At 45.3% G+C, this 23,780-nt stretch overlaps 1 protein-coding gene across 3 annotated transcripts in view; it reads right to left on the reverse strand.

Moving 5' to 3' along the window:
• sema4d (sema domain, immunoglobulin domain (Ig), transmembrane domain (TM) and short cytoplasmic domain, (semaphorin) 4D) overlaps positions 1-23,780 on the reverse strand; it is a 184,641-nt gene that overhangs the window by 63,846 nt on the left and 97,015 nt on the right. For all 3 annotated transcript variants that reach the window (XM_067983231.1, XM_067983229.1, XM_067983230.1), the window contains exon 3: positions 1,028-1,173. In XM_067983231.1, coding sequence (XP_067839332.1) covers positions 1,028-1,173 — 146 coding nt within the window. The remainder of the gene's footprint in view (positions 1-1,027; positions 1,174-23,780) is intronic.

Consider the following 23,780-nt stretch of genomic DNA (forward strand, 5'->3'; position numbering starts at 1 on the left):
ACATAGGCACAAGAGGAACATCAAGTTTACTGATGATATCAAATTAAGGAGCCTGGCAAACTGAAGAATGCAGGAGATTGCAGGAGAATATCAACTGGTTAACAGGGTGGGCAGATCGGTGACAGATGGGAGTGAATACAGAGGAATGTGTAGTTGTACATTCTGGGAAAAAGAACAATGAAAGTATACCCAAACAGTAATTCTCTTAACAGGGTGGAAGAACAAGAGATCTAGGGGTGTAGCTACATAGATCTTTAAAAGTGGAAGTGCAGATAGAAGAAGCACACAAGTAATCCCCAGATAAACCTGCTGAGTCAACGGCAAGCATCTTTTTTATTGCTCTTTAAACAAGTGAGTTGTATTTTCAGAAGTACTAGCTTGGAAAGTTTATCAATTATGAAGTGTTAGAGAGCCGATTGAATACCAATTGATACACTGATATTTCACGGCACTTCAGCTAAAGGTGGGTAAAATTAGTTCAGTTCCTTCCTAACACTGGGTTCTGTAACACCTCTTAACAATTCTCACAATATCATCAGCACTAACTATTTAAACAAATTTAGAAAAAAACACAAGTGTCAGGTGAGCTTCCAGATTGCACAGAAGATAAATGGACTACCTGGTGTGGGACTGAGCCAGAGAGACCAGAATGACCCGAGGTTTGATCCCCAACTCAGCTGAGGTGGCAGTGGTGGAACTAGATGGTCTCAATGACCCTTGGTTAAGGAGGAAAGGAAAATAGCTCCTAATTTCTATTCAGAGACTTCTGGTGCAATGTATAAATGTACGTGAACATCAGTTGAGAACAGGCATTTATGAAGCTGACAATCATTGTTAAAACTCACTGGTGATATACCTGAGTACTGCTGACTTGCATGGAACTGTACCCATGTGTCACTACATTCAGAAGAGAGCAGAAACATTAGGTTGGAGTCGGGGGAGAGGACAAACTAACGACAGGTATATGCATCAGCAGATATAATGGGTTTGCTGACTATCACTTAACAAAAATGTTTTAAGAAGTTACCTCATGTTTCTTATGTGAAATGTCTGACATGTTCACAGCAAAGATGGCTTCCTGGGCACCCACATACAGTACCCCTCTAACTTCATTCAGCAACAGCGTTGAATAGTTTGACACCCCAGTTTCAGAAAAGTTGGTCAAAGATACTTCTGTAAATGATAATCAAATTGAAAGTTAGTCAATCCTAAAAAAACACAACAGAAGGCTTTAAAATGAAAATCTAGCAACATGTTTGAATCTATTAGAGGACTGAGTGGTGCAATGGGTTAGTACATTATCCTTTTGCTTCTGGGGCCTGGGTTCAAATCCAATCCAGTCCAGAATGATCGGCTAAAAGTTTCTTTCCTTTCCCAGCTGCAAAGGTCCTAAATGAAGTGAGTTTGACCAGCCTCAGCCTGGTTCCTGCCCACTGATCAGCACAAGTTAACGACCTTACTTTAAAAAAGAGGACACAAGGATGATTGGTGTGGAAATGGAAAAATTCAGACTGTAGCATAAAATGATCCTTTAATGTGGCATTAATGTTTATTTTTGGAACACAACACACAGAGTTTTATTCTGCAATTGGCTATGCTATACTTGATCTGGGGAATTGTTCCATCCCCTGGCACAGATAAACCTTAAACATATCTGGAATATATTTTAAGTAAACCATGATTAAAATCAAAGTTAATCAAGTTTTTAAAAAAATGATTAAAAGTTTTAGAATGAATATATATTTCGATCTATAATCTCAATAGTTGATTTAGTAAACAGTGGTATTGGCCCTTTCCCGTTGTTGATTCTGGTGGTATTTGTTTCATATGTGGTGTTATTGGCCCATTCCCTTTGTTGATTCTGGTGGTAATGTAGTCGTTTAGTCACACCATCAAGCAGTTTCTCAGGGTACATTCTCACACTCTTTTTGGCGTCGCTGAGAACCAATTTCTGCTGTGCCACAATGCAAAAGGTGATGTGCAGATGGGGGTTGACGACAGATCGATTCAATCTCATCTCTAGACCCAACTGTGAAACTCCCAGGAACTGATGGTTTCAGACCAATGAATTTCTAGGCCAGTATCTTTGAGGAGCTGGCTTCTTCTTTTTCATGCAATTCAAAAAAAGAATTCAGGAAAATTAAATTACAGTTAAAAGGTGATGAAATTGTTTGTGACAGGCAGTTTGAAAACTTATACTCCACCCTGGATAATCCAGCAATTATTATGATCTTCCTTTCTGAATGAGCAAAGATATTGGTGTAATTGATGTGACATGTTGTGGATGCAGTCAAATTCTGATACGGTCACATCAATTGCATCAAGAATAACTTTACAATCAAATTTATGATTTGACACCAGCAGAAAAAAAAATTCCATTCTCTGGTTCTAATGCAATTTCTTGGTAATCCTCAGTTCCTTAGTTTGCAGTCTAAATGAGAACTACATCAACCTCGTTATGCAGCTCTGCATCTTTATACCATCCTCATTATACAGCACTGCGCCTACACACTGACCTAGTTACACAGCACTGCACCTACACACTGACCTTGTTATACAAACGCTGCACCTACACACCGACCTCTTTATACAAACGCTGCACCAACACACTGACCTCGTTATACAAACGCTGCACCCACACAATGACCTCGTTATACAAACGCTGCACCAACACACTGACCTCGTTATACAAACGCTGCACCCACACAATGACCTCGTTATACAAACGCTGCACCTACACACTGACCTCGTTATACAAACGCTGCACCCACACAATGACCTCGTTATACAAACTCTGCACCCACACAATGACCTCGTTATACAAACGCTGCACCGACACACTGACCTCATTATACAAACGCTGCACCTACACACTGACCTCGTTATACAAACACTGCACCCACACACTGACCTCGTTATACTGCACTGCACCTACACACTGACCTCGTTATACAAACGCTGCATCGACACACTGACCTCGTTATACAAACGCTGCAACTAAAAAACTGACCTCGTCATACTAACGCTGCACCGACACACTGACCTCGTTATACAAACGCTGCACCGACACACTGACCTCGTTATACAAACGCTGCACCGACACACCGACCTCTTTATACAAACGCTGCACCAACACACTGACCTCGTTATACAAACGCTGCAGCCACACAATGACCTCGTTATACAAACGCTGCACCGACACACCGACCTATTTATACAAACGCTGCACCGACACACTGACCTCGTTATACAAACGCTGCACCCACACAATGACCTCGTTATACAAACGCTGCACCGACACACCGACCTCTTTATACAAACGCTGCACCAACACACTGACCTCGTTATACAAACGCTGCACCCACACAATGACCTCGTTATACAAACGCTGCACCGACACACCGACCTCTTTATACAAACGCTGCACCGACACACTGACCTCGTTATACAAACGCTGCACCCACACAATGACCTCGTTATACAAACGCTGCACCCACACAATGACCTCGTTATACAAACGCTGCACCGACACACTGACCTCGTTATACAAACACTGCACCGACACACTGACCTCGTTATACAAACGCTGCATCTACACACTGACCTCGTTATACAAACGCTGCAACTAAAAAACTGACCTCGTTATACAAACGCTGCACCGACACACTGACCTCGTTATACAAACGCTGCACCGACACACTGACCTCGTTATACAAACGCTGCACCGACACACTGACCTCGTTATACAAATGCTGCACCGACACACCGTCCTCTTTATACAAACGCTGCACCAACACACCGACCTCTTTATACAAACGCTGCACCAACACACTGACCTCGTTATACAAACGCTGCACCGACACACTGACCTCGTTATACAAACGCTGCACCGACACACCGACCTCTTTATACAAACGCTGCACCGACACACTGACCTCGTTATACAAACGCTGCACCCACACAATGACCTCGTTATACAAACGCTGCACCGACACACTGACCTCATTATACAAACACTGCACCAACACACTGACCTCGTTATACTGCACTGCACCTACACATAGACCTCGTTATACAAACGCTGCACCGACACACTGACCTCGTTATACAAACGCTGCACCGACACACCGACCTCTTTATACAAACGCTGCACCGACACACTGACCTCGTTATACAAACGCTGCACCCACACAATGACCTCGTTATACAAACGCTGCACCGACACACTGACCTCATTATACAAACACTGCACCAACACACTGACCTCGTTATACTGCACTGCACCTACACATAGACCTCGTTATACAAACACTGCGCCGACACACTGACCTCGTTATACAAACGCTGCACCTAAAAAACTGCCCTCGTTATACAAACGCTGCAACTAAAAAACTGACCTCGTTATACAAATGCTGCACCGACACAATGACCTCGTTATACAAACGCTGCACCGACACAATGACCTCGTTATACAAACGCTGCACCGACAGTGACCTCCTTATACAAACGCTGCACCGACAGTGACCTCCTTATACAAACGCTGCACCAACACACTGACCTCGTTATACAAACGCTGCACCGACACACTGACCTCGTTATACAAACGCTGCACCTACACACTGACCTCGTTATACAAACACTGCACCCACACACTGACCTCGTTATACTGCACTGCACCTACACACTGACCTCGTTATACAAACGCTGCACCTACACACTGACCTCGTTATACAAACGCTGCACCTACACACTGACCTCGTTATACAAACGCTGCACCTACACAATGACCTTGTTATACAGACGCTGCACCTACACACTGACCTCGTTATACAAACACTGCGCCTACACACTGACCTCGTTATAATGCACTGCACCTACACACTGACCTCGTTATACAAACGCTGCACCGACACACTGACCTCGTTAAACAAACGCTGCACCTACACAGTGACCTCGTTACACAGCATTGCACCGACACACTGACCGCGTTATACAACCGCTGCACCGACACACTGACCTAGTTATACAACCGCTGCACCGACACACTGACCTCGTTATACAAACACTGCGCCTACACAGTGACCTCGTTACACAGCATTGCACCAACACACTGACCTCGTTATACAAACACTGCACCGACACAATGACCTCGTTATACAAACGCTGCACCTACACACTAACCTAGTTATACAAACGCTGCACCGACAGTGACCTCCTTACACAAACGCTGCACCGACAGTGACCTCCTTATACAAACGCTGCACCTACACACTGACCGCGTTATACAAACGCTGCACCTACACAATGACCTCGTTATACAGACGCTGCACCGACACACTGACCTCGTTATACAAACACTGCGCCTACACACTGACCTCGTTATACTGCACTGCACCTACACACAGACCTCGTTATACAAACACTGCACCTACACAATGACCTCGTTATACAAACGCGGCACCTACACAATGACCTCGTTATACAAACGCTGCACCTACACAATGACCTCGTTATACAAACACTGCACCGACACAATGACCTCGTTATACAAACGCTGCACCGACACAATGACCTCGTTATACAAACGCTGCACCTTCACACTGACCTCGTTATACAAACACTGCACCCACACACTGACCTCGTTATACTGCACTGCACCTACACATAGACCTCGTTATACAAACGCTGCACCGACACAATGACCTCGTTATACAAACGCTGCACCTAAAAAACTGCCCTCGTTATACAAACGCTGCAACTAAAAAACTGACCTCGTTATACAAACGCTGCACCGACACAATGACCTCGTTATACAAACGCTGCACCGACACAATGACCTCGTTATACAAACGCTGCACCGACAGTGACCTCCTTATACAAACGCTGCACCGACAGTGACCTCCTTATACAAACGCTGCACCAACACACTGACCTCGTTATACAAACGCTGCACCGACAGTGGCCTCCTTATACAAACGCTGCACCTGCACAATGACCTCGTTATACAGACGCTGCACCTGCACACTGACCTTGTTATACAAACACTGCGCCGACACACTGACCTCGTTATACAAACACTGCACCGACACAATGACCTCGTTATACAAACGCTGCACCAACACACTGACCTAGTTATACAAACGCTGCACCGACAGTGACCTCCTTACACAAACGCTGCACCGACAGTGACCTCGTTATACAAACGCTGCACCTACACACTGACCTCGTTATACAAACACTGCACCCACACACTGACCTCGTTACACTGCACTGCACCTACACACTGACCTAGTTATACAAACGCTGCACCGACACACTGACCTCGTTATACAAACGCTGCACCGACAGTGACCTCCTTATAAAAACGCTGCACCGACACTGACCTCCTTATACAAACGCTGCACCTACACACTGACCGCGTTATACAAACGCTGCACCTACACAATGACCTCGTTATACAGACGCTGCACCTACACACTGACCTCGTTATACAAACACTGCGCCTACACACTGACCTCGTTATACTGCACTGCACCTACACACAGACCTCGTTATACAAACGCTGCACCGACACACTGACCTCGTTATACAAACGCTGCACCGACACACTGACCTCGTTATACAAACACTGCACCGACACAACGACCTCGTAATACAAACGCTGCACCTTCACACTGACCTCGTTATACAAACGCTGCACCGACACAATGACCTCGTTATACAAACGCTGCACCTACACAATGACCTCGTTATACAAAGAATGCACCGACACAATGACCTCGTTATACAAACGCTGCACCTTCACACTGACCTCGTTATACAAACGCTGCACCGACACGATGACCTCGTCATACAAACGCTGCACCTACACAATGACCTCGTTATACAAACGCTGCACCGACAGTGACCTCGTTATACAAACGCTGCACCGACACACTGACCTCGTTATACAAACGCTGCACCTACACAATGACCTCGTTATACAAACACTGCACCTACACACTGACCTCGTTATACAAACACTGCACCGACACACTGACCTCGTTATACAAACACTGCACCTACACAATGACCTCGTAATACAAACAATGCGCCTGCACACTGACCTCGTTATACAAACGCTGCACCTACACAATGACCTCATTATACAAACGCTGCACCTACACAATGACCTCGTTATACAAACACTGCACCGACACAATGACCTCGTTATACAAACGCTGCACCTTCACACTGACCTCGTTATAGAAACGCTGCACCGACACAATGACCTCGTTATAGAAACGCTGCACCTACACAATGACCTCGTTATACAAACGCTGCACCTACACACTGACCTCGTTATACAAACACTGCACCGACACACTGACCTCGTTAAACAAACGCTGCACCTACACAGTGACCTCGTTACACAGCATTGCACCTACACACTGACCTCGTTATACAAACACTGCACCGACACAATGACCTCGTTGTACAAACGCTGCACCAACACAATGACCTCGTTATACAAACACTGCACCTACACAATGACCTCGTAATACAAACACTGCGCCTGCACACTGACCTCGTTATACAAACGCTGCACCTACACAATGACCTCGTTATACAAACGCTGTACCTACACAATGACCTCGTTATACAAACACTGCACCGACACACTGACCTCGTTATACAGCATTGCACCTACACATTGACCTCGTTATACAAACGCTGCACCTACACAATGACCTCGTTATACAAACACTGCACCTACACACTGACCTCGTTATACAAACGCTGCACCTACACACTGACCTCGTTATACAGCATTGCACCTACACACTGACCTCGTTATACAAACACTGCACCGACACAATGACCTCGTTATACAAACGCTGCACCAACACAATGACCTCGTTATACAAACGCTGCACCTACACAATGACCTCGTTATACAAACGCTGCACCGACAGTGTCCTCCTTATACAAACGCTGCACCGACAGTGACCTCGTTATACAAACGCTGCACCAACACACTGACCTCGTTATACAAACACTGCACCCACACACTGACCTCGTTACACTGCAATGCACCTACACACTGACCTAGTTATACAAACGCTGCACCGACACACTGACCTCGTTATACAAACGCTGCACCGACAGTGACCTCCTTATAAAAACGCTGCACCGACACTGACCTCGTTATACAAACGATGCACCTACACATTGACCGCGTTATACAAACGCTGCACCTACACAATGACCTCGTTATACAGACGCGGCACCTACACACTGACCTCGTTATACAAACACTGCACCGACACACTGACCTCGTTATACAAACGCTGCACCTACACAGTGACCTCGTTATACAGCATTGCACCAACACACTGACCTCGTTATATAAACGCTACACCTACACAATGACCTCGTTATACAAACACTGCAACTTCACACTGACCTCGTTATACAAACACTGCACCTGCACACTGACCTCGTTATACAAACGCTGCATCGACACAATGACCTCGTTATACAAACGCTGCACCGACACACTGACCTCGTTATACAAACACTGCACCGACACAATGACCTCGTTATACAAACGCTGCACCTTCACACTGACCTCGTTACAGAAACGCTGCACCTACACAATGACCTCGTTATACAAACGCTGCACCTACACAATGACCTCGTTATACAAACGCTGCACCTACACAATGACCTCGTTATACAAACGCTGCACCGACAGTGACCTCCTTCTACAAACGCTGCACCGACAGTGACCTCCTTATACAAACGCTGCACCAACACACTGACCTCGTTATACAAACGCTGCACCTACACACTGACCTCGTTATACAAACGCTGCACCTGCACAATGACCTCGTTATACAAACACTGCGCCGACACACTGACCTCGTTATACAAACACTGCACCGACACAATGACCTCGTTATACAAACGCTGCACCAACACACTGACCTAGTTATACAAACGCTGCACCGACAGTGACCTCCTTACACAAACGCTGCACCGATAGTGACCTCGTTATACAAACGCTGCACCTACACACTGACCTCGTTATACAAACACTGCACCCACACACTGACCTCGTTACACTGCACTGCACCTACACACTGACCTAGTTATACAAACGCTGCACCGACACACTGACCTCGTTATACAAACGCTGCACCGACAGTGACCTCCTTATAAAAACGCTGCACCGACACTGACCTCCTTATACAAACGCTGCACCTACACACTGACCGCGTTATACAAACGCTGCACCTACACAATGACCTCGTTATACAGACGCTGCACCTACACACTGACCTCGTTATACAAACACTGCGCCTACACACTGACCTCGTTATACTGCACTGCACCTACACACAGACCTCGTGATACAAACGCTGCACCGACACACTGACCTCGTTATACAAACGCTGCACCCACACAATGACCTCGTTATACAAACGCTGCACCTTCACACTGACCTCGTTATAGAAACGCTGCACCGACACAATGACCTCGTTATAGAAACGCTGCACCTACACAATGACCTCGTTATACAAACGCTGCACCTACACACTGACCTCGTTATACAAACACTGCACCGACACACTGACCTCGTTAAACAAACGCTGCACCTACACAGTGACCTCGTTACACAGCATTGCACCTACACACTGACCTCGTTATACAAACACTGCACCGACACAATGACCTCGTTGTACAAACGCTGCACCAACACAATGACCTCGTTATACAAACACTGCACCTACACAATGACCTCGTAATACAAACACTGCACCTACACATTGACCTCATTATACAAACGCTGCACCTACACAATGACCTCGTTATACAGCATTGCACCTACACACTGACCTCGTTATACAAACACTGCACCGACACAATGACCTCGTTATACAAACGCTGCACCAACACAATGACCTCGTTATACAAACGCTGCACCTACACAATGACCTCGTTATACAAACGCTGCACCTACACAATGACCTCGTTATACAGACGCGGCACCGACACACTGACCTCGTTATACAAACACTGCACCCACACACTGACCTCGTTACACTGCACTGCACCTACACACTGACCTAGTTGTACAAACGCTGCACCGACACACTGACCTCGTTATACAAACGCTGCACCGACAGTGACCTCCTTATAAAAACGCTGCACCGACACTGACCTCGTTATACAAACGATGCACCTACACATTGACCGCGTTATACAAACGCTGCACCTACACAATGACCTCGTTATACAGACGCGGCACCTACACACTGACCTCGTTATACAAACACTGCACCGACACACTGACCTCGTTATACAAACGCTGCACCTACACAGTGACCTCGTTATACAGCATTGCACCAACACACTGACCTCGTTATATAAACGCTACACCTACACAATGACCTCGTTATACAAACACTGCAACTTCACACTGACCTCGTTATACAAACACTGCACCTGCACACTGACCTCGTTATACAAACGCTGCACCGACACAATGACCTCGTTATACAAACGCTGCACCGACACACTGACCTCGTTATACAAACACTGCACCGACACAATGACCTCGTTATACAAACGCTGCACCTACACAATGACCTCGTTATACAAACGCTGCACCTACACAATGACCTCGTTATACAAACGCTGCACCGACAGTGACCTCCTTCTACAAACGCTGCACCGACAGTGACCTCCTTATACAAACGCTGCACCAACACACTGACCTCGTTATACAAACGCTGCACCTACACACTGACCTCGTTATACAAACGCTGCACCTGCACAATGACCTCGTTATACAGACGCTGCACCTGCACACTGACCTTGTTATACAAACACTGCGCCGACACACTGACCTCGTTATACAAACACTGCACCGACACAATGACCTAGTTATACAAACGCTGCACCAACACACTGACCTAGTTATACAAACGCTGCACCGACAGTGACCTCCTTACACAAACGCTGCACCGATAGTGACCTCGTTATACAAACGCTGCACCTACACACTGACCTCGTTATACAAACACTGCACCCACACACTGACCTCGTTACACTGCACTGCACCTACACACTGACCTAGTTATACAAACGCTGCACCGACACACTGACCTCGTTATACAAACGCTGCACCGACAGTGACCTCCTTATAAAAACGCTGCACCGACACTGACCTCCTTATACAAACGCTGCACCTACACACTGACCGCGTTATACAAACGCTGCACCTACACAATGACCTCGTTATACAGACGCTGCACCTACACACTGACCTCGTTATACAAACACTGCGCCTACACACTGACCTCGTTATACTGCACTGCACCTACACACAGACCTCGTGATACAAACGCTGCACCGACACACTGACCTCGTTATACAAACGCTGCACCCACACAATGACCTCGTTATACAAACGCTGCACCTACACAATGACCTCGTTATACAAACACTGCACCGACACAATGACCTCGTTATACAAACGCTGCACCTTCACACTGACCTCGTTATAGAAACGCTGCACCGACACAATGACCTCGTTATAGAAACGCTGCACCTACACAATGACCTCGTTATACAAACGCTGCACCTACAGACTGACCTCGTTATACAAACACTGCACCGACACAATGACCTCGTTAAACAAACGCTGCACCTACACAGTGACCTCGTTACACAGCATTGCACCTACACACTGACCTCGTTATACAAACACTGCACCGACACAATGACCTCGTTGTACAAACGCTGCACCAACACAATGACCTCGTTATACAAACGCTGCACCTACACAATGACCTCTTTATACAAACGCTGTACCTACACAATGACCTCGTTATACAAACACTGCACCGACACACTGACCTCGTTATACAGCATTGCACCTACACACTGACCTCGTTATACAAACACTGCACCTACACACTGACCTCGTTATACAAACACTGCACCCACACACTGACCTCGTTACACTGCACTGCACCTACACACTGACCTAGTTATACAAACGCTGCACCGACACACTGACCTCGTTATACAAACGCTGCACCGACAGTGACCTCCTTATAAAAACGCTGCACCGACACTGACCTCGTTATACAAACGCTGCACCTACACATTGACCGCGTTATACAAACGCTGCACCTACACAATGACCTCGTTATACAGACGCTGCACCTACACACTGACCTCGTTATACAAACACTGCACCGACACACTGACCTCGTTATACAAACGCTGCACCTACACAGTGACCTCGTTATACAGCATTGCACCAACACACTGACCTCGTTATACAAACGCTACACCTACACAATGACCTCGTTATACAAACACTGCACCTACACACTGACCTCGTTATACAAACATTGCACCTGCACACTGACCTCGTTATACAAACGCTGCACCTACACAATGACCTCGTTATACAAACGCTGCACCTTCACACTGACCTAGTTATAGAAACGCTGCACCGACACAATGACCTCGTTATACAAACGCTGCACCTACACAATGACCTCGTTATACAAACGCTGCACCTACACAATGACCTCGTTATACAAACGCTGCACGGACAGTGACCTCGTTATACAAACGCTGCACCGACACAATGACCTCGTTATACAAACGCTGCACCTACAGTGACCTCGTTATACAAACACTGCACCTACACAATGACCTCGTAATACAAACACTGCGCCTGCACACTGACCTCGTTATACAAACGCTGCACCTACACAATGACCTCGTTATACAAACGCTGTACCTACACAATGACCTCGTTATACAAACACTGCACCGACACAATGACCTCGTTATACAAACGCTGCACCTTCACACTGACCTCGTTATAGAAACGCTGCACCGACACAATGACCTCGTTATAGAAACGCTGCACCTACACAATGACCTCGTTATACAAACGCTGCACCGACACAATGACCTCGTTATACAAATGCTGCACCGACAGTGACCTCGTTATACAAACGCTGCACCGACACAATGACCTCGTTATACAAACGCTGCACCTACACACTGACCTCGTAATACAAACGCTGCACCTACACACTGACCTCGTTGTACAGCATTGCACCTACACAATGACCTCGTTATACAAACGCTGCACCTACACAATGACCTCGTTATACAAACGCTGCACCTACACACTGACCTCGTTATACAAACGCTGCACCTACAGTGACCTCGTTATACAGCATTGCACCTACACACTGACCTCGTTATACAAACACTGCACCGACACAATGACCTCGTTATACAAACGCTGCACCAACACAATGACCTCGTTATACAAACGCTGCAACTACACAATGACCTCGTTATACAAACGCTGCACCGACAGTGTCCTCCTTATACAAACGCTGCACCGACAGTGACCTCGTTATACAAACGCTGCACCTACACACTGACCTCGTTATACAAACACTGCACCCACACACTGACCTCGTTACACTGCACTGCACCTACACACTGACCTAGTTATACAAACGCTGCACCGACACACTGACCTCGTTATACAAACGCTGCACCGACAGTGACCTCCTTATAAAAACGCTGCACCGACACTGACCTCGTTATACAAACGCTGCACCTACACATTGACCGCGTTATACAAACGCTGCACCTACACAATGACCTCGTTATACAGACGCTGCACCTACACACTGACCTCGTTATATAAACGCTACACCTACACAATGACCTCGTTATACAAACACTGCACCTTCACACTGACCTCGTTATACAAACACTGCACCTGCACACTGACCTCGTTATACAAACGCTGCACCTACACAATGACCTCGTTATACAAACGCTGCACCGACACACTGACCTCGTTATACAAACACTGCACCGACACAATGACCTCGTTATACAAACGCTGCACCTTCACACTGACCTCGTTATAGAAACGCTGCACCTACACAATGACCTCGTTATACAAACGCTGCACCTACACAATGACCTCGTTATACAAACGCTGCACCTACACAATGACCTCGTTATACAAACGCTGCACCGACAGTTACCTCCTTATACAAACGCTGCACCGACAGTGACCTCCTTATACAAACGCTGCACCAACACACTGACCTCGTTATACAAACGCTGCACCTACACACTGACCTCGTTATACAAACGCTGCCCCGACAGTGACCTCCTTATACAAACGCTGCACCGACAGTGACCTCCTTATACAAACGCTGCACCTACACACTGACCTCGTTATACAAACGCTGCACCTACACACTGACCTAGTTATACAAACGCTGCACCTGCACAATGACCTCGTTATACAGACGCTGCACCTGCACACTGACCTTGTTATACAAACACTGCGCCGACACACTGACCTCGTTATACAAACACTGCACCGACACAATGACCTCGTTATACAAACGCTGCACCAACACACTGACCTAGTTATACAAACGCTGCACCGACAGTGACCTCCTTACACAAACGCTGCACCGATAGTGACCTCGTTATACAAACGCTGCACCTACACACTGACCTCGTTATACAAACACTGCACCCACACACTGACCTCGTTACACTGCACTGCACCTACACACTGACCTAGTTATACAAACGCTGCACCGACACACTGACCTCGTTATACAAACGCTGCACCGACAGTGACCTCCTTATAAAAACGCTGCACCGACACTGACCTCCTTATACAAACGCTGCACCTACACACTGACCGCGTTATACAAACGCTGCACCTACACAATGACCTCGTTATACAGACGCTGCACCTACACAGTGACCTCGTTATACTGCACTGCACCTACACACAGACCTCGTTATACAAACGCTGCACCGACACACTGACCTCGCTATACAAACGCTGCACCCAATGACCTCGTTATACAAACGCTGCACCGACACAATGACCTCGTTATACAAACGCTGCACCTACACAATGACCTCGTTATACAAAGAATGCACCGACACAATGACCTCGTTATACAAACGCTGCACCTTCACACTGACCTCGTTATACAAACACTGCACCGACACACTGACCTCGTTATACAAACACTGCACCTACACAATGACCTCGTAATACAAACACTGCGCCTGCACACTGACCTCGTTATACAAACGCTGCACCTACACAATGACCTCATTATACAAACGCTGCACCTACACAATGACCTCGTTATACAAACACTGCACCGACACAATGACCTCGTTATACAAACGCTGCACCTTCACACTGACCTCGTTATAGAAACGCTGCACCGACACAATGACCTCGTTATAGAAACGCTGCACCTACACAATGACCTCGTTATACAAACGCTGCACCTACAGACTGACCTCGTTATACAAACACTGCACCGACACACTGACCTCGTTAAACAAACGCTGCACCTACACAGTGACCTCGTTATACAAACACTGCACCGACACAATGACCTCGTTGTACAAACGCTGCACCAACACAATGACCTCGTTATACAAACACTGCACCTACACAATGACCTCGTAATACAAACACTGCGCCTGCACACTGACCTCGTTATACAAACGCTGCACCTACACAATGACCTCGTTATACAAACGCTGTACCTACACAATGACCTCGTTATACAAACACTGCACCGACACACTGACCTCGTTATACAGCATTGCACCTACACAATGACCTCGTTATACAAACGCTGCACCTACACAATGACCTCGTTATACAAACGCTGCACCTACACACTGACCTCGTTATACAGCATTGCACCTACACACTGACCTCGTTATACAAACACTGCACCGACACAATGACCTCGTTATACAAACGCTGCACCTACACAATGACCTCGTTATACAAACGCTGCACCGACAGTGTCCTCCTTATACAAACGCTGCACCGACAGTGACCTCGTTATACAAACGCTGCACCTACACACTGACCTCGTTATACAAACACTGCACCCACACACTGACCTCGTTACACTGCACTGCACCTACACACTGACCTAGTTATACAAACGCTGCACCGACACACTGACCTCGTTATACAAACGCTGCACCGACAGTGACCTCCTTATAAAAACGCTGCACCGACACTGACCTCGTTATACAAACGCTGCACCTACACATTGACCGCGTTATACAAACGCTGCACCTACACAATGACCTCGTTATACAGACGCTGCACCTACACACTGACCTCGTTATACAAACACTGCACCGACACACTGACCTCGTTATACAAACGCTGCACCTACACAGTGACCTCGTTATACAGCATTGCACCAACACACTGACCTCGTTATACAAACACTGCACCTACACAATGACCTCGTTATACAAACACTGCACCTGCACACTGACCTCGTTATACAAACGCTGCACCTACACAATGACCTCGTTACACAGCATTGCACCTACACACTGACCTCGTTATACAAACACTGCACCGACACAATGACCTCGTTATACAAACGCTGCACCAACACAATGACCTCGTTATACAAACACTGCACCTACACAATGACCTCGTAATACAAACACTGCGCCTGCACACTGACCTCGTTATACAAACGCTGCACCTACACAATGACCTCGTTATACAAACGCTGTACCTACACAATGACCTCGTTATACAAACACTGCACCGACACAATGACCTCGTTATACAAACGCTGCACCTTCACACTGACCTCGTTATAGAAACGCTGCACCGACACAATGACCTCGTTATAGAAACGCTGCACCGACAGTGACCTCGTTATACAAACGCTGCACCGACACAATGACCTCGTTATACAAACGCTGCACCTACACACTGACCTCGTTATACAAACGCTGCACCTACACACTGACCTCGTTGTACAGCATTGCACCTACACAATGACCTCGTTATACAAACGCTGCACCTACACAATGACCTCGTTATACAAACGCTGCACCTACACACTGACCTCGTTATACAAACGCTGCACCTACAGTGACCTCGTTATACAGCATTGCACCTACACACTGACCTCGTTATACAAACGCTGCACCTACACAATGACCTCGTTATACAAACACTGCACCTACACACTGACCTCATTATACAAACGCTGCACCTACACCATGACCTCGTTATACAAACACTGCACCTACACACTGACCTCGTTATACAAACGCTGCACCTACACACTGACCTCGTTATACAGCATTGCACCTACACACTGACCTCGTTATACAAACGCTGCACCTACACACTGACCTCGTTATACAAACACTGCACCTACACACTGACCTCGTTATACAAACGCTGCACCTACACACTGACCTCGTTATACAGCATTGCACCTACACACTGACCTCGTTATACAAACGCTGCACCTACACACTGACCTCGTTATACAAACACTGCACCTACACACTGACCTCGTTATACAAACACTGCACCTACACAATGACCTCGTTATACAAACGCTGCACCGACACAATGACCTCGTTATACAAACACTGCACCTACACAATGACCTCGTAATACAAACACTGCGCCTGCACACTGACCTCGTTATACAAACGCTGCACCTACACAATGACCTCGTTATACAAACACTGCACCGACACAATGACCTCGTTATACAAACGCTGCACCTTCTCACTGACCTCGTTATAGAAACGCTGCACCGACACAATGACCTCGTTATAGAAACGCTGCACCTACACAATGACCTCGTTATACAAACGCTGCACCGACACAATGACCTCGTTATACAAATGCTGCACCGACAGTGACCTCGTTATACAAACGCTGCACCGACACAATGACCTCGTTATACAAACGCTGCACCTACACACTGACCTCGTTATACAAACGCTGCACCGACACAATGACCTCGTTATACAAATGCTGCACCGACAGTGACCTCGTTATACAAACGCTGCACCGACACAATGACCTCGTTATACAAACGCTGCACCTACACAATGACCTCGTTATACAAACGTTGCACCTGCACACTGACCTCGTTATACAAACGCTGCACCTACAGTGACCTCGTTATACAGCATTGCACCTGCACACCGACCTCGTTATACAATGCTACATCCGTACATGATACTAAAGGTGCTATGTGCATATACCATAAATAAATGAATTTTGCTCAATTACTTCAGGTTCAGAAATTGTACATTGCAACCTTTTGAAAATGCTGTCTCCAACTTGCAGTGTCGTGGTACCAGGCCAGAGGAGAGGGGAAATCAGATGTGGCATTACTATTTATAATTAGGAACTCATTCTTTACCAATAATGCATCTTCAGAATCGTTTCATTGGACTAGTTAGTTTTTGGGGAGCAGACTTATCCCAGTTAGAATCATAGAAAGTTACGGCAGAGAAGGTGGTCATTCGGCCCATTGTGTCTGTGCCAGCTGAAAAAGAGCTGTCCAGCTTAATCCCACTTTCCAGCACTTAGTCTGTAGCCCCGTAGGTTATGGCTCTTCAAGTGCACATCCAAGTACTTTTTAAGTGAGTTGAGGGTTTCTACCTCTACTATCCTTACAGGCAGTGAGTTCCAGATCCCCACCACCCTCTGGGTGAAAAAAATTCTCCTCAGCTCCCCTCTAATTCTTCTACCAATTACTTTAAATTTATGCCCCCTGGTCACTGACCCCTCTGCTAGGGGAAATAGGTCCTTCCTATCCACTATCTCGGCCCCTCATAATTTTATACACCCCTCAGCCTCCTCTGTTCCAATGAAAACAACCCCAGCCTATCCAATCTTTCCTCATAGCTAAAATTCTCCCATCCTGGCAACATCCTCGTAAATATCCTCTGTACCCTCTCTAGTGCAATCACATCTTTCCTGTAATATGGTGACTAGAACTGTACACAGTACTCGAGGTGTAGCCTAACTAGTGTTTTATACAGTTCTAGCATGACCTCCCTGCTCTTATATTCTACGCCTTGGCTAATAAAGGAAAGTATCCCATATGCCCTTTTAACCACTTTATCTACCTGTCCTGCTACCTTCAGGGATCTGTGGACATGCACTCCAAGGTCCCTCTCTTCCTCTACACCTCTCAGTATCCACCCATTTATTGTGTATTCCCTTGCCTTGTTTGCCCTCCCCAAATTCATTACCTCGCACTTCACTGGATTGAATTCCATTTTCCACTTTGCTGCCCTCCTGACCAGTCCATTGATATCTTCCTGCAGTCTACAGTTTTCCTCCTCACTATCAACCACATGGCCATTTTTGTATCATCTGCAAACTTCTTAATCATGCCCCTTACATTTTGGTCTAAATCATTGCTACATACCAAAAAAAGCAAGGGACCTAGTACTGAGCCTTGTGGACCCCCACTGGAAACAGCTTTCCAATCACAAAAACACCTGTTGACCATTACCTTTTGCTTCCTGCCACTGAGGCAATTTTGGATCCAACTTCCCACTTTCCCTTGGATCCCATGAGCTTTTACTTTTCTGACCAGTCTACCATATGGGACCTTGTCAAAAGCCTTGCTAAAATCCACGTGGACTACATCAAACGCGCAATTCCTCATCGATCCTCTTTGTTACCGCCTCAAAAAATTCAATCAAGTTAAGCCAGACACAGCCTTCCCTTAACAAATCCATGCTGACTGTCCTTGATTAATCCATGCCTTTCTAAATGACGATTTATACCGTCCCTCAGAATTGTTTCTAATAATTTGCCTACCACCAAGGTATGGCTGACTGGCCTGTAATTCCTTGGTCGATCCTTTTCTCCCTTTTTAAACAATGATACAACATTAGCAGTCCTCCAATCCTCTGGCACCACACCCATAGCCAGAGAAGATTTGAAAATGATGGTCATAGCCTCCGCTATTTCCTCTCTTGCTTCTCTTAACAGCCTGGGATACATTTCATCCGGGCCTGGCGATTTATCTCCTTTCAAAGATGCTAATCCCCTTAATTATGTTTATCCCATTCAATATTTCACACTCCTCCTCCTTAACTACAACGTCTACACTGTCCCCCACTTTAGTGAAGACAGACACAAAGTATTCATTAAGAACCATACCCACATCTTCCGCCTCCACACCTAGGTTACCTTTTTGGTCTCTAATAGACCCTACTCTTTCCTTAGTTATCCTCTTGTTCTTTATGTATTTATAAAACTTCTTTGGGTTTTCCTTGATTTTACTTGTCAGTAAGTTTGCAACAGAAATAAAAAAATGTTTTATGAAGTAAAACAGTTTCTAGTGTTCACATATTTAGATCGTCAGACATTTGCTGGAAAATTCTTGCTATGATGTTGTGCCCTCTCTTTGCTTTCCTAAACTCCTTTTTAATTTCACTCCTGCACTTTCTATACTTCCCTAGGCTTTCTATTTGCTCTTTTAGAACTGCAGTGAGGATGGTGATTTTGGATTTGAAAAAATTTTTTTTTAATAAAACAGATCTTGCATGTAGTTTCCTTCTGCTGTGGTTTTGTAGGAATTTCTAACCCATCTCACAAACAAAAATTCTAAATATATTCCAGATCACAGTGCAGACTGCCAGACTAATGGTCAGTAGCAGTTCCCTTTATAAAAGTGACTCTACAGAGTTCAGTTCTAGCTATTGTTTGCCAGTCTTACACTGTCATATAATCTTCCCCTAATTTTGTTAAATAATTTCCCCTTTTTAAAAATTTGATCGACAGACTTGAATTTTATCAAGTCCCCCAGTAAAGTCCCAAAGTACTTCAAATAAAACAAATCTTTGAAGTGCAGTGACTAATGTTACTGTAGAGACTTACAGTATTTGCCTACACAATAACGGCAAATGATCTTGTAAACATTTTGGAAACTAAAGTAACAATATCAGTAAGTAGATTTATACAATATTTAACAGTGATTTTAAAAGATTGTATTGTGGGAACATACAGTATAAATATATATATATAAAATGCTCGATTTCTTGCTGTCAATGCATATTCATGATAAGTCCAAACAACTGGCAACCGTAGTAGCCAATTGGAAGAACCGTTAAATACTGAAGGTCAAAGATATTTAACACTGGCAACCCAGAGATACAGTATCACGGATTAGAATGTTGCCATAGACAGTACAGCAGCTGCACAGCCCATCTCTCCTGTGTGGAACATAAATGCAAGAAGCCAATTAAAACAAGTCAGGTACATGCTGTACTGAGTTGCGTAGAGTGATGAGAGACCCAGGTCAGGTTACCTTTAGTGGAAGGCAGGTAGTCATTAAGTCTTCTGACTGCAGCATGATTCGGTTTGCCACGTTCCAAATTCACCCCTTTACGCTGAAGGATGGATTCAGAGAACGCAGTCACAGAATTCACAACTCTGCCATTCTGGCCATTGATCTTCCCAGATATTGGGAGGAAAGGCCCATTCAGGCCAGCAATGTGGAAACCCATTTGCTGGTCTGTATGGGTAGGCTGACCTCCCACCTTACTGGTGACCAGAACACAATGTCAGACCCAACAAGTGGCACCAGCAGTAAGCATTTACCTCTGCACCTGCAGGGAACAAAATCATCTCTGGAGGCAGAAAACACCATCTCAAGAGGGATGTAATCATTTATATTACAAAGTTGCCTCAGAAAATAGCCCAAAATATAAAAACTGGGATGCGAGTTTGGGGGGAGTGGGTAGGGGTTATTTAAGTTGCATTTGTCATTGGTTGGGGGGGGGGGGGGCGACACCAAGGCTATGAGGGTGCACCAATAGGATTAACCCAGAAAAAACAAGCAAGTCTCAAAATTGGATACCAGTCAGTGATGGCACTGAACAACTGTGCACCTCGAGAAGAGAACAGCTTTATGGGGGAAAAAGGCAGTTATACTGAAATAAAAAACTGGCTGCATCAGTAACTTCTGTCTAAACGAACAGGAGAAAAGAAAACCTATTCAAAATTGTCTCTAACTAGGAACTGTTGATGCTTTACTTTCAAAAGTAACAATTTAATTAATGATTTTTATAAAGTATGCCCAACCTCTAAAGAGACAACAGGAGAGCAGTGGTTTGATTTGATTGCGGCTTTTTAAAAAAATTCTCTTCTAAACTAAAAGAATCCTGTACCAGGCACAGATTTTTGCTTTTTGTTCTCATCTGATTGAAATACCGAGTTTAGTTTGTGCTCTTTCTGCCACAGCTGTGTTTCTTTTAACAATGTAAATGGTTGCTTTCAATTTGTTGCCTAGCAGCGCATACAGACACTTTCACAGAAACACAAACTGGCTTTATGCAGAATGTCTCCAGGTCAAAGGGGAGGGCGAGGAGAAAGTTCAAGCGAAATTGATAGTCCAAGCCCAGTGTGATATAACTCTCCAAGGATTAGCCCATTCATTACTCCACAATATGATACAAGATTTTTTTTTAAAAGTTATGTGTATTTTTGAACTTAAAAAAAAAATTATTTAAAGCAATTTACCCAAAACACCAAATGCAGAACAGCATGTTATTGCTCCTCTGATTTTAAACTAAAAGGATCTTGTATTTATGACTAAAGATCCATGCCAGTTAACTGCTGTAATCAATACTCTAATGACTGACTATCATTTTGAGATCAGTGGTAACACAACAGGCTGGTTTTCAGTGTGTCATCTTCACTAAATCTGGAATTCTTTCAGTGCTTTCAACTATCTTTCATTAAAAAAAAGTGAAACCAGTATAAAAGTCAAGAAAACCCGAACAATGACATTTAAGAATCAATCTTTGTTTGTAAGTTTACTGCTGTGTTCCAGTAGGCAGGAGTTAGCTTAAATTTGAAAATCAGACAGAGGAAGCAGTTGTGATGTCTTGCTGCCAAACCATTACAGATATCAAAAGTTGAGAATATTCTCTTCTTTGAGATTTTACCAGTATTATTGTCCAATGGCACTTCATTGGGCTTTACTGATTATAACTTAAAATCAGAAAGCCTGAATGTGGTATACAGGGACAGGGACACTAAAAGGGTATAGATGTCAGCCGTAGCTCAGTGATAGTACTCTCGTCTCTAGTCAGAAGGTTGTGGGTTCAATGCCCACTCCAGAGACTTGAGCACATTATCTAGGCTGACACTTCAATGCAGTACTGAGGGAGTGCTGTACTGTCAGATGAGACTATGTTTCAGATGAGACGTTAAACCGAGGCCCCGTCTGCCCTTTCAGGTGGATGTAACTGATTCCATGGCACTTCTTCAAGGAGAGCAGGGGATTTCTCCTAAAACAGGTTATCTGGTTATTACCTCATTGTTGTTTGTGGGAGCTTGCTGTGCACACATTGGCTGCTACATTTCCCTACATTACAACAGTGACTACACTTCAAAAAAGTACTTCATTGGCTGTAAAGCGCTTTGGGACGTCCTGAGGTTGTGAAAGGTGTTATATAAATACAATTCATTCTTTCTTTCTTTTAGATCATTACACAAGATATTTTTACATTAGGCTCCTCTGTAGTTTGGATTGTAGCTTTTCCCACGCTTACTGCTAAAACTGACTGCCTTAACCTAACGCAAAACTGGACAGCAACAAAGTATATCTTTACAGCACATCTAAAGTAGCTAAACATCCCAAGGCTGGTTTGGACACTGAGCAGGAACTGAGAAAAGGCTAATGGAGGTGACCAAAGGTCTGGTTGAAAAGACATGTTTTGAGAGGTCTTCTGAAGCTGAGGAGAGATGTAGCAAGGCAGAGGGTCTTAGAAAGAAAATTCCATAGAGCAGGTCTGTGATTGCTAAAGGCTCTGATGGAACGGAGGGAGAGGAAAGGAAAGAATGCACAGCTTCC

The sequence above is a fragment of the Heptranchias perlo genome, chromosome 4 (assembly GCF_035084215.1).
Source record: "Heptranchias perlo isolate sHepPer1 chromosome 4, sHepPer1.hap1, whole genome shotgun sequence".
Lineage (NCBI taxonomy): Eukaryota > Metazoa > Chordata > Chondrichthyes > Hexanchiformes > Hexanchidae > Heptranchias > Heptranchias perlo.